Genomic DNA, 13,897 nt, shown 5'->3' with positions numbered 1-13,897 from the left:
TTTGGTGTCTCTCGCTGCCTAGTTCATAGCTCATTGAATGGTTGGTGTTTACTTGTAGGGGTGAGTGCTTTTTTTGTCAGCATACACATTGCCGTTGTAATGTGGTAATCTGGTAATTACACATTACCAAATGTCAAAGAATATGGAAGATGATATAGTCCTAATACAGATTTGAATGCAGTCGGATACTGAGGGACATAGGAATATATAATTTTCTAAATGTTTAAGTGTAAAACGTACTTGCCCTACAATGAAATTATCATTTGAAGCACATGCTGTAGCCACATACAAAATCTTAAAATAGGACCCAATAGATATATTTTAGACCCATAGATCCATAGATATATTAAAAATAACTGTAACTGTAGCAGTATAGTAGTATAATAGTATAGTAGTAGTATACTAGTCTTGCAATAATAGTGCACTTTAGCAAAAAATATGTCAGAATATGGTTAGGTAGAAATTCCTGTGAAGACCCAATCAGTGCCTTAACATCCTTCTGCTCTTCCATAGGAATCCTTTGAGCTTTGTGGTATCGAAGATGACCGACGTTTCCCTCTACCCTAAGGAGCAGGAACCCAAGAACATCCTGAACGTTAAGAGGGGCATCATCTCTGCCCTCATCACGCCCTCCATGGGCTGGCAGGATAGCAGGGAGATGGTAAGGGGGACAGTGATGTCCAGTGCACTTTACACACAGCATGCACACTTACTGCAGAAGGTATGGATTTCGGTGCAATGTGAAGTCTAAAATCAAAAATGTAAAGCAAACGCAGAATTACATTTGATAATCAGTGTTAGCCATCTTTCTAGACACCTTTAATATTTAGCCATCTTTCTAGACACCTTTAATATTTCAAGAAAGTTTGCAAAAGTTTAACCACAGCCCCCCCGACCCAAACCTTTTGATCCACTCAGGCCACCATTCACGGCAGATGCAAGTCCACTGTTGTCACCAACTCTCACGAGGACATCGACACAGACGTCACAGTGCACCGGTGGGACCTGTCCAAGTGCTCCCACTTCTCCCCTCTGAGGCTTGCCAGCAGTCCTCTGGCGCTCATCCGTGGCCTGGTGAGTTGAGTAAACAACAGCAACAATGGCAACAACTACAACAACAATAACAACACACGCTCCCCTCTCAGTCTCGTCTGAGTCTCCACAGCGTCAGAGAGCTCAGGTGTCACACAGGGACAATGTCTCAGCTCTCTCTTTATATCTGCATGTATAAACAATATTTTGTAAGCTTAAGCTCTCTGCAGTGTTTTCTTGATAGGTCTTTTGTTTGTTTTTGAGTAATGCCCATGATAGAATTTCATTCATTCATTCATTCATTCTTTCTTTCTTTCTTTCTTTCTTTCTTTCTTTCTTTCTTTCTTTCTTTCTTTCTGTCTACATGTTTGTGCAGCACACCCCGTTGTCAATGCTTGTGAGTAGCTCCCAGGAGTGCAACTACCAGTTTGATAACAGGAGGAAGCACATGACCGCAGCCCTGTGCACAGAGAAGCACCTGTTCAGGCCTTTCTCACATGAGTAAGTCACAACTTCACCGTGGCATGATGTCTGTCTGTCTGTCTGTCTGCCTTGTCTGTCTGTTTGTCTGTCTGTCTAACTCAAATTACAGTTGGACAGTTATGATATCAGTAATTATTATTAGTCATGATTACAAATACTTTTGACATCTTATGTACTCCGCTCAGTGAGCAGTATGGGATTTCATCAGTTGTCACCCAGACTCTGACCCTTCAAGATTCCGCAAAGATCAACAAGAGATACTTCGACACTGACAGTAAGTACTGACACACAGTCATGTCCTGAACCTACTCGACACTGACAGTAAGTACTGACACACAGTCGTTTCCTGAACCTACTCCCAACTCTTCCTTACACTCATTTCTTGTCAAACATCTATGTCATATCTCAATGAAAGGTAAATAAGCCTCCAAAATAAAATAGTCAAAAAGCTTCTTTAAGACATTTTTGGTGACAGGTGGACTGATGACAAGTCTCCACCTGGAGGAGGTAGAAGACAAACGCCCCATGCAGTCTAAAGACACCGTCCTGTCCACCATGAGAGACCTCAGCAACCTGACCCCAGACCAGGGCCAGCAGCGCACCGGCCTCTTCTACAAGCTGGTGTCCGAGATGCGTGGCCTCCACAACAAAACGCTGGCCCCAGCCGCGGAGGAGATGATGGCTCTCTCGGCGCCGCTGACGTGGCAGGCCCTGGCCCAGTGCGGCACACCAGAGTGCAACAGTGCCCTGCTCCTCCACCTCCGCAAGCCCGACGTGGCCGGCCCTGCGGCCGACGCACTCGTGTATGCCATGAGCCTGGCCGGCCTGCATACGTCCCCGGAGGCGATCTGGGACCTCCTCGCCGTGGCCGAGGAGAGAAACACCAGACCGGTCATGTATGCTCTTGGCCTCGCAGTCAAGAACCTCTAGTGAGTATACTGTACCCGGCCAGGTACCATGACGATAAGGTGGCTCTATTGCCCCTTTGAATCCTGTCCAGTGTATGCTGAGCTCCAGTTGCGCAGCTGTAGAATAAGGTCCTGGCAACAGATGCACATAAATTCATATCTGTACTGTATTTCAATGTGTATTATTCTAAATGAATAATGGTAAATATTAATTCCAGTGCAGGCCAATTAAGTTAGGTCTGTGAAAGAGACTTGACTTCTAGACCCTGCCCCTCTTACGCAATTACAGGTGGATTTGAGGAAAAGGTCAGGAAGCAAATACAGCAAAGAGATGTGTGAATCATTTATAAAAGTTGTGCTTAGTCATGTTTTCCCACTAACCCATGTCGTCCCACACTTAATCTTTTATTTATTTGACCAAAGTTTTGGCATTCTTTCACACTGATATGACCCTGATGAAGTTGGTCAACAAGGTGTCCGTTTACTTTTTGATTAGCCTATTTCCCACAATCCTGAATACTTAAAAAGGTCAATACTAACTCCTCTTGTAGTTCACAGCATTGGTGTAATCGGAAAAAATAAACAATCTGGAGGATTCATGAAGAGCTGCCTGTATAACTTTATACTATACGTTGTCCCCACTATATAGGAAATATCCCCATATGTTACTATTTAAAATAACGCATCTCAGGAGTCTTGTAGAGGACGCAAAACTTTCAGAATTCCACATTCAAGATGCTTGTGTTCCTGTAATTTGATAAGTAACCAGTAGGTGGCAGGATCGCTGCATCTACAACATTTGGTGACCGATGGTATTTTGTCTTGGTAACACAGTACGGAGAAGGAAAAGCATGAGGCTTTTGATGCTGTGGCGGAGTTTCTGAAACTCAAGCTGGGTGACTGTACAGGAGAAGAGGACAACATAATCCTGACTTTACGGGTATAGTCTTCATGTTCATCAAACTATAGTCATCTGCATGTTTTCCTTTTTATTATTTAATTGTTATCTCTACCTTTTCCTTCATAGATCAGGGCTTGTGCATTCATTTGTTTTTAAAAAAAATATTTTACCAGGATGCCCCGCTGAGATTATAATCTTTTTTTCAAGGGAGACCTCTAAAGATTAGTAAAGCCCAATTACTAAACCACTTCTATTTTTTCTTCACATATCACTGTTGCAATACTTTATTTTACATTTCTTATCATGGTTGTTTTTTCACATTAGTAAATTCAAATATGCATTCATGGATCGAATGTGTGTTTCTTCTAAAGTATTTGTTTCTTTGGTTAAACTCAAAATTGAACTCAAAGCTGTTTTACTGACAGTATGAATAAAATATTGATGATGTCTTCTACACCTTCAGGTGATTGGGATGATCGGAATGCAAATGCAGGAGAAAGTTGAACCCACCCTTCTCAGCTGCATGAGCCAATCAGCTGCCTCCCCTTCAGTACAGAGAACAGCCATTAAGGCCCTCAGGAACATGAGGATGTCTGAAGAGGTGAGTAGCCTTTGAAACTGAGTAAAATAATCTATACAAGCATCATTCATTTGCAGTACTTCCGAAAAGATTAGATAAGAGTTGAATGTACCAATTTTAGTTTAACTTCACCACTGTCTACGCCCCTTGGAAATCAAATGTGACCAAAGATGTTTGAGATCAATTCTCAACTGATAATGGGTTTGGTGTCAGCAAAGCTAAGAGGTGAGGCGACTTCACCTACACTCTCAATGGAGCTCAATTCATGTTCCTGTAATTGCCACCACCACCATTTTAATAATCAATGTGTTAAACAGTTGAAGTTAATCCATGACTCACTAGCAGTATCCGTAAAGTACAAAAGGAACTTGGAGTTGGCGAGAGAAAATGGTGTAAACCCAGAGATGCCAATGATCTTAGTAACTTTTCATCCACAGTTACGATGGCTAAAAAGGCGTACTACCATAGAATAGCCCTTCGGTGCTTGGGCCCTAAAAAGGTGTAGGTGTACTACCATAGAACAGTTGAGAGCGCCTCAGACAGCGGAAAACTTTTTTCAAATTTCAAGTTTCTTCTCAATCTGCCATCAACTATTTTCACTGTCCAAGGATGACTTTGCCACATTTTTCACTGAAAAGGTTTAAAGAGTAGTGTCCAGCTCACTAAGCCTTTTAAAAAGATATGACCTTGTGTAGACATGGTAGCGTTGTTGGATTCTTTTCTCCTCATAATGAGGAGGATGCTACACATGAGTAGTGAGGTTCCCCCTTCATGGTAACATGTGTTGGGTGCCTAGATGAAGCTATATAAATGCAATGTGTTGTTGTTAAAGATGTTCATTTAGTGTGCCTTGGCCATTTACACCACTTCCTTAGGTGAGATCATTCATTAGTGATAGTTTTTGGGATCTTCTAAAAGCGACTAAAGATTCTCTGTTTCAATTTAATTATTACAGAGTTGTGGTTGGTTGGTATATGCTTATGGTAATAGTTATTATTTTTTTAAATTGTATTAGTCTATTGCAAATATTGGCATTTATTGGTATTGTTATCATTATCAAGGCTTCATGACTTTGCATTAATCTGTTCATTTTAATGTTAATCAAATGTTTATTGATGTCTTTGGAAGTCGCTTTCGATAAAAGCATCTGCTAAGAGCCAGAAACATAAACATGAGCAGATGTAAATACTGTGGAGCTAAATGGAATGTGTAGTACTTTTTCATTTGTTTGTTTTTCCTGTTGGAATCTTTATTCTATACTATAATTATCAGCACTGTGTGAAGACTTTGGTGTGCTTTGGTCCACTCTCTTACCTTGAGTGGGACCCCCTCCTTACAAAAGTTAAATGTTTGCGGCAGATTGTGTATGAGAACGGAATGTGATGTACATGTAGAGTTGCGTCCTTGATTTACCGTAATAAATTGAATAAATATTAAATACATTTGATTGATGGTTTTCCCAGAGCAAGCACAGAATATCTTGGAATCTCTTTTTTTTCTTTGGGTGTGCAAGTGCTGAAGTTTCTTAGACAACTCCACTTGTTGCAATGTATAAGTAAATAGAAATGAATGTAATTCAACAGATTACAAATAACATGACTTGAGACTAAAGATGCTGGTTAAAAGTAGAGGAAACCTTCAACGTTTAAGATTGCCTCATTTTGGAAGACAAATGTGTTGTTTTAGTATTCCTCACTTTTTATCTCACTTCAATTCTTTCTTGGGTTCCAGATCAGGGTAAGTCTGCTTCAAATCTTCCAGGATGAAAGTGCATCGCCTCAGAAACGGGTGGCGGCATACCTGATTATCACCAGAGTTCAGGACCCTGCGCTGATCCAAGTGTTGCAGTACTTCCAGAAGAACTCTCAGATGGACCCAGAGGTCCAGAACTTTGTGGCTTCACACCTGAACAACATGATCATGTATGTATACAAAGTGGCACGATCTGTTGACAATAACATGCACCAATAACATGGTGAAGAATAGATAAATGGCTTGAAATAAACCAAAGTCAATATAACAGATTACCAATGTCAGAAAATAAAGCCCTGTTTTTTTTTTTTATTTGATTCAAAATACAAAATACAATAAACATTAATATATACTGTTGTACTTGTACTGATAACAAATAGCATGTTTCCTTAACTACTATCTCCCAAATATATTATAAGTCACAGCAATGTTTATGAATGTAATATTTTGTTATAGACCACACAATGATGAATCGTCAATTCAAGATCAAATTCTTCACAATATCGAAGAGATATCAACAAGCATTGATGGAAAATCCAAACACCGCTTCTTGAATATACCTAACATTGGTAGCCTGGAGAGCCATGTTATTGCTGAACAGTATAGCAGACTCCCAAAAGAAGTCATTCTCAAGGTTGCTGACAATTTTATAGATGGTGAAGAGAAGTTTGAGGTAAGAGAATTATCATGTTTACATTTACTTTTCTGCCTATGGCGATGAGTATTATCCAAAGCAACTTTGAATTGAGATACAGACAGACCAAGCTGCAGTAAATGAAGGTGGTCCATTCAGAGCCCTGGGAACCACTGACTGCAGTGTGTGTGTGTGTGTGTGTGTGTGTGTGTGTGTGTTCCGTGTGCAACAGTGGCCAGCTGGGGCAGTAGCTGTGCAGTATGTACGTAAACTTCTCCTGAAGCCTTAAAGGAAAACTCCAGCGATTTTTCACACATCGCTGTTTCCCGCGGTCACCGAGTACTGTCGGTACGAACAAAAATGAAAACAGTCGGTTCTACCTAGCCTAGCTCAAGTTGCTGCAGCCAATGGCTAGAGCTGCCAGGCAGCTACAGTGCTACACTCTGGGGGCATGTTCGTGATCCCCATGTTCATGCCCCCAGAGTGTAGCACTGTAGCTGCCTGGCTACTTTAGCTTTTGGCTGCAGCAACTTGAGCTAGGTTGAATCGATTGTTTTGTTTTTTTTCATACCGACAGTACTCGGTAACCTCGATAGACGGAGATCTACAGGAAAAATCGGAGTTCTCCTTTAAGAGAGGGGCTTTAGCCTACTTGCTAGTACATCTACTTCCCAGTAGGATGCGCTGACAGCCCATACAGGTGCAGGGCTTGACCGCGTGGTCGAGACAATGCAATGCAGGTTACACCGGTGACGTAACCTGTACGTGACTGAGGTTTAGGAGGGTGAGTGTAACGGTAGCCAGCTGATATGGTCAATTAAGAACACAGTATAGGGAACTCTCCGTTCAGGCAGCAGGGGTTAGGTCTTTCAGCGTCCTGCGACACACGCCACAGGAAGTGCGTCATCCCGGAAGTAACATACCGAATATGCCAAGGGGATCCACCAATCAGCAGCATCAACAATGAGAGGGGTTGTCAGTATCAGGATCAGAAAGACTCTTTTAGGGGGCGGTAAAGTCTTAATCAGCTCTGTGGTGATTCGCTCATCACCTATCGATTGATACTTAAGAAGAAGAGAAGGTTCAACACAAAGATTTCAAAAGACATAGAAGAGATTATGATCTGGTGATTTTTTAATTATTTATGATATTCACATTCAACTGTCAAGGTTCATTTTTGACCAAATAATATTCTTTGCTGTTGTATTTATTCACAGCTTGGCATTGAAGGAGAGGGACTTGAGCCTTTCGCTGAGGCCCTCGTTGGTGAGGATGCCCTCCTCCCGAACATGCTGTTTTCCACCATGAACTGGCTAGGTGACAATATGTCACCTCAGGTCAAAAAGCTCTTTGACAAGTTCATTGGCTCCATCCAAGGAGAACGACAGAAACGACAGGTATGAGAATACTGACACCCAAGAAAAGAGAACACCCATCACACACACACACACACAGACACCCAAGAAAAGAGAACACCCATCACAATGACCCCTAGTGAGCCTCCCATCACACAAACCCATCACACAAACACACACAAACACACACACACACACACACACACACACACAGAGGAAAAGAGAACACCCATCACAATCACCCCTAGACTTCATTGTATTTAGTCTGGGACCCCTCTGTGGTGCGGTAGAGTCTGAATCTCTCTCTCTCTTACACATTCACACAGGTGCCTCAGGACATCTTCAACAAATTTGCGGAGACGCTGAATTCCCAGGACTCCCCTGAGGTTCTGGCATACGTCAGACTAATGCAGAAAGAACTCGGCTACATCAGGACCAGTGACTTTAAGCACCTCAGTGAGGCCATCGCTAAGTATGCCAGTATAGTCTTCAAGACCTTGCCTGCCAAGGTAAGAGCACCCAAATGAGAAGTGCTTGTAACGCACACCAAAGATTCTTTTGTTAGGGGCTGGCTACTAGTAAAAAGTTCAATGATAGGGAAGTGCCACACACTCGGGTTATCCCCCTGTGCAGTTTGACTAGATACAGTATATGTGATGGGATCTAGAATCCTTGATTTTTGCTCCACTTCAACCCTCTCTGGTGACATTACACCAACTTAAGATTCTGATACCATCCTGGCAACATTCTGGACACTAACCCCCTAGCAAAATCCTGGATACCTCCCAAAATCTTGGGATGTTGCTACGGTGGTATCAGAGTCATAAGCTGGTAAAATTGCACCATGTGAAGGGTTTTCCCAGATCACATCACATTTTGAGATGTGATATTGTGTGATGTCTGTCATCTTACTGTCTGTCCTGGCTCTTCCTTTCATTTCTCTAGGCTCTGAAGTCGTTGCTATCTGGCACGGATAATGAGCTGTTTGGCCATTACATCTTCATGGATGAGAATATGGTGCTGCCAACCGGCTCTGGGTTTCCTCTCAGGCTCTCGCTGTCTGGTGTCTTTGCTCCAGGAGCGAAGGGAGGCATTTCAGTTTCACCAAATATGGTAATGACCACACAAAAAACGACACATACTTCAGTTGGAATTGACACATGTCCTTGCGTCCTCTTTGATCGGTTGAAATGGCAGAGCTAGGAACAGACAGAAACAGATTTGAGTGCCATTTTAATTTACACGCTGAGATAAACCTTATAACCACTGTCTAGCCATTGATTGTCTTAATAAAAAAAGTTCAGGTAGTGAAGAGTTCAGATGCAAAAGCCTCTAAATGCCAACTCCGTCAAAAATGAGATAACGATGGTGAGTGAATGCTCTACACACATATTTATGTTAATCAAATAATTTTGCTTCAAAACCCGCTAAATACCACTCTCTTCTTGATCGATTTGTAGGCAAAAACCTATGACCCTAATAAAAAATGCTAATTTAAAAGAAAAATGTAGATAGTTTTGCATCTGAACTCTTCGTGTACTTTTTTTTCACATGAGTGCAATTTTAGCTTTGAATAACATATGAGAAGCTAGTAGATTTCTATAGACGATCTATATTACTTTCCTTAAGGGAAAAAAAGCATAATCAACATCAGCTTCTTATTTCCACTTGCTAGCACCAGCTATCATTCATGCCCTCTGCTGGTGTGGAGTTCATCACCCACATGGGCGTACACATCCCTGAGTTTGTAGCTGCTGGGATCGAGATGCACACCAACTTGTACCATGGGAGTGCTCTGAACGCTAAGGTCACCATCGCCGACGGCCAGGTCAAGCTCTCCATCCCGCCACCTGAGGGCAATGTCCAGCTCTTCAGTATTAGGTGGGTGTCTGACTAGCAATCCGTCATATCTATGATTCTTATTATTTCAGAAGGAGATGAAAACCAATATTGTGATAGTAAATGATTATTTGTGAAAAGGATTTGTTTTGATAACATTGCCTTGAAGAATGAAATGGCCATACAACTCTTGTCTTGTCACCACAGGGCTATGCCCCCTTTCACTAGTGTCACATAGTGTTTATTTGACTTTTCCTGTCCGATAAACAGCAACAAGCTCCTGTCCGTCTCATCGTCCCAACCCAAGATTGTACCATCCTTGGTGGAGGACAGAACCGACACCACTGAATGTCATCCCCTCTTCACTGGGTTGAAGTACTGCACGACAATGCGCTACTCAAACGCCAGCTCTAACAATGAGGCTCCCTACTATCCCCTCACTGGAGAAACCAAGTGAGTGCAAGTGTCATATGTGGGTCATTCCGTGTCAAATCAGATAAATACCAAGAAAATGGTTGCAGCACCGACTCCGACTTCCGACTTCCTCAAAGTTGGTCTACACAATGTTTAGGTTCCATAACTAAAACCTGTAAAATATTTTTGTTCAATTATATTGTTTTCAGTCTTTTTGACCTTGATTGTTTATACTCTCTAAAAGCCCTTATCTTGGAGGCCATGTTTGGACATTCATATCTTAAAAAGTATTATTCCTAGCCCGACGAAACTTTGTAGAATGGAAGACAAACATGTTCTCAGTAAGATTCAACCATTAAAAGTTTGTACCACAGTCTTATTGGTTTTATAGAAGTCCCTAGTTTCAGAAAAAACATGCAAAAAAGTGTAGTATGTAGGGTAGCTAGTAGGACCATGAAAATCTATGTGGAAATACAGTAGCTGTAGCTAAGTATATTTTCTTCTTCAAGGTATGAGGAATTTCTGATTCTGTTTGTAATATCAAGAATGAAATATAGCCATTCCATTCAATTAAATTCAAGTATCAATCAGAGTTAATACAGTACCTTGTAAAAGGAGCAAAATGCCATGCTGTGTTTCACCTGAGAGCCGTTAAAATCTATTGTTTATTGTTAGTGTTTATTCCATTGCTTGGTTGAATTTCCCATTGTCCTACGTAATTTAGAACGACCATTAACGTATGTTATTTGCACACCTTTGAAGTAGATCCATTTTTTTGGCCGTATCACACTTGTATATTAATTCGCCGAACTCCTTGTGATGTTTAAATGAGCGGTCACGTTGCATCCGAGCTGTAAAATGCAGACGTTCAGAACATTGCAACATTGTAGCATATGACGGAGGTGGCTTTTAGCTAGATGGATGACAGCAGGCTAAGTAACATAGCGATGTTTTAAAGCTAAAGTTCATCAGAATCTTGGGATACGCCCGCTTGACAACGGGAGAGATAGAACTAACTGCTGGCCGTAGCAACCAACCATTTACAACTAGTAACGGCAGTTTGTCCTGGAAGTTGAGAAATTAGTTGATATGTGTCGGAAGAAATTAGTTCTGCAAACAAGACTGCTTCGCGTCGGGGCCGTTTTACAACCTCGACCGTGTATTAACTTCTGTGAACAGACCACCGTGTCGTCCATTATCCCTTACTTATTTTGGTGTTCCCAAAACACCTGTAACTACAGTACATGCATTTATTCTGTGAATGGGAACTGATACAATATTGGTATTTTAGTCAAGTCAAGTCAAGTCAAGTCAGTTTGACATTTAACATGCACAGAGTGCAACCCAAAGCGCTCCACATACAGTATAAGACATTGGCATTGACACATAGGCTAGAATAGCGGACGGAGCGGCGTAGTCGCCAGCGTACCCGTGACACCAAGACATACAAGACAGACAACAAACAAATTAAAAATTTAAATAAATAAAAATTATAAATAAAATTAGTCCAATTTCCAACCGGCTGAAAATGTCCAAGGGCAATGGTGACTCGCGTGAAACTGCGCACAGCTGTCTCTACAACCGATGCAACGCCAACAAAGTTCTTTACACTCACTGGCAGTCTGGAGATAACGTTAAAGTTAGGCCTTGTTAGTCTTGAGATCACTGGAAGCATAACAGTCCGAAGTCATGGGCAATCTTGTAGATCAGCAACTCGGTGGACTTTTTACACCGACAGTTTATTGGTCCGTAGGCCTAATGCAGAGTTCTTCAACGTTAAAGGAGAATTCCGGTGTGATATTGACCTAAAGTGTATTGAAACATGATACCGAGTGTTCCAAAAATAATTCAGTGGAAATGCATGGATTCCAGTTTCTTCCAGTAGCAGCAACTGGAATCCATGCATTTCCACTGAATTATTTTTGGAATCTGATCCCTTATCATACCTGTTCATTCTTACTCGTTGCTCGACTTATCGTGACTAAATTCAAGATGGCTGCAAACGCTAAAATTCGTGAAGATACTATCTGTATAAATCGTCTTGTAAGTAAACTACCAGTGCTTTATCAAAGTTCTCAATGTCTCGTTTTAAATGTCAGGGCCCTCGGAAGTCTACCAATGAAGTGTGGAGATACATTGAGCCTCGTAAATGGGTGTAAAACAGTGATTTATTTGCATGGCTAGCCCGATGCCGAAGCACCACTATTGAAAAAGCTGTTGGTACTGTAGCATCGGCTAACTAGCGCCAGATTTTGGAGTGCAGGGGACAAGCCGAGATGGGCTATGAGACATACGTTCACACTCGGTATCATGTTTCAATACACTTTAGGTCAATATCACACCGGAATTCTCCTTTAACGTTAACGTTAGTCTGCTCAATCCAGACTCCAGGCAGTTGGCATGGCAGCTCACAGGTCTTAAACAGCTCGGCGGCCTCGGCAGATCTCTCGCAGAGTAACTCCAGCTGCTGTCCCGAGAAATCCCCTCGACCAGACAGTGAAGTGCATCACCGGCTCACAGTTGGATGGGAAGGATGTCGGAGCTCCTAGGGCAAAAGCTAGCCATAGCAAGCTCCCAGTGAAGAAACGTTAACGACATCAGCCGACTTGAAAGCAATAAAAAGGACTAAGAGAATGACACGATAACTATCAAAAATAACATAAATAAAGAGAGAGAACATTTAACTAGACAAATCAATACAAAAATTAAACATGACATTACATAAAATTACGAACATTACATAAAAACAAACAAAAACATGATGCCAGACGGAGCGGCGTGTCTCGCCAGCGTCCCCATAACCAAGCAACCAATTTTACACACTAAATACCCACATACTTAGCTATATTTTCCATATAGATTTGTATGGTCCTACTAGCTGCATGAAAATGACACAAAAATACAAACACACCTTGTTTTATCCTTATTATTGTCATGGTCATTTGTTGTGGAGACTTCAAATTGTGGAAAAAAAACATTCATAAAATGTATTTGAAGAGAAAATAGTGACTGATACCAAATTAAAAAAAACAGTTTTTTAATACCCTCGATATCACATTTTTATTAATGCACATTTTTCTGAAATCTAGGGCCCTTTCAAAAGTCAAGAGACATTTAGTACAGACTTTAAATTGTTTGCACATGCTTATTATGAGTTGGTCTTCCACCCTGGACAATTTGGAGGCTAGGGGAAATATTTATCTAATAATGCCCAGACATGGCAAGTGATTTTCAAGATGTAAAAATTAAAGAATTTCAAGGTCTGAAAAAGATATTAAGACACAAGATTTGTACAGAAATATTTCTCAGGCCTTTGTTTTAGGACCAATTGATGATCTAGACAAGGTTTGAACAAAATCTGAGATGGTGCAGCAGGAACCTTATCTGATTTGACATGGAATTTGTTCAAAAATGAAAGAAAAACAGAATATATGCTGAATACCATAACCTAGTCTTCAGACCAGTTCCACAAAGATCCTTTTATTCAGGTAAGACATGTCTGGCCTTGCTACAGTGTGGTGATATGCCATACAGTACTCAATGTCTGCCTGCTTGAATGCTTGTTAGCTTGTGAGTAAAGCATTATTGTTTGTGATTTTACCTTATTATTAGAATGGACAATGGATGTTCATTGACATTTACAACCAATCAAGACGAGGTCATTTCCTGTCCCACAGGTTTGCTTTAGAGCTCCAGCCCACAGGTGAGGTCACAGAGTACACGGTCGCCATCGCTTACAAACTCCTCTCGGAGGGCAAGCAGGGGCGCCATAAAGTGGACTCGGTGAAGATTGATCTGAAAATGGAGGGTAAGTTTGCCTATTTGTTGAATGCTATGAGACAAATGTCCATCTGAGTGGTCATGATGATTAATTGTATTTCATAATCATGTATTTAAAATCATGTACAGTAAAATGAATATTGTACTTCTTGCAACTCTAAAAACAGAGGGAAAACTCATAGTTTAATTTCATAATGTAATGTCATAAAGTAAATGAAA

General features: G+C 41.2%; 1 protein-coding gene across 1 annotated transcript in view; it reads left to right on the top strand.

The window, feature by feature from the left end:
- The window catches only part of apoba (apolipoprotein Ba), a 32,256-nt gene that overhangs the window by 2,666 nt on the left and 15,693 nt on the right, over positions 1-13,897 (top strand). Inside the window, exons 5-19 of the mRNA XM_042072323.1 lie at positions 514-661; positions 919-1,074; positions 1,409-1,533; positions 1,701-1,789; positions 1,991-2,444; positions 3,258-3,363; positions 3,788-3,925; positions 5,636-5,826; positions 6,113-6,329; positions 7,508-7,687; positions 7,972-8,154; positions 8,591-8,758; positions 9,321-9,526; positions 9,755-9,937; positions 13,576-13,706. Of these exons, the coding sequence (XP_041928257.1) occupies positions 514-661; positions 919-1,074; positions 1,409-1,533; positions 1,701-1,789; positions 1,991-2,444; positions 3,258-3,363; positions 3,788-3,925; positions 5,636-5,826; positions 6,113-6,329; positions 7,508-7,687; positions 7,972-8,154; positions 8,591-8,758; positions 9,321-9,526; positions 9,755-9,937; positions 13,576-13,706 (2,675 nt within the window). The remainder of the gene's footprint in view (positions 1-513; positions 662-918; positions 1,075-1,408; positions 1,534-1,700; positions 1,790-1,990; positions 2,445-3,257; positions 3,364-3,787; positions 3,926-5,635; positions 5,827-6,112; positions 6,330-7,507; positions 7,688-7,971; positions 8,155-8,590; positions 8,759-9,320; positions 9,527-9,754; positions 9,938-13,575; positions 13,707-13,897) is intronic.

Source organism: Alosa sapidissima, chromosome 19 (genome assembly GCF_018492685.1).
Source record: "Alosa sapidissima isolate fAloSap1 chromosome 19, fAloSap1.pri, whole genome shotgun sequence".
NCBI classification, from domain to species: Eukaryota; Metazoa; Chordata; class Actinopteri; order Clupeiformes; family Clupeidae; genus Alosa; species Alosa sapidissima.
This window is presented reverse-complemented; position numbering and strand designations above follow the sequence as displayed.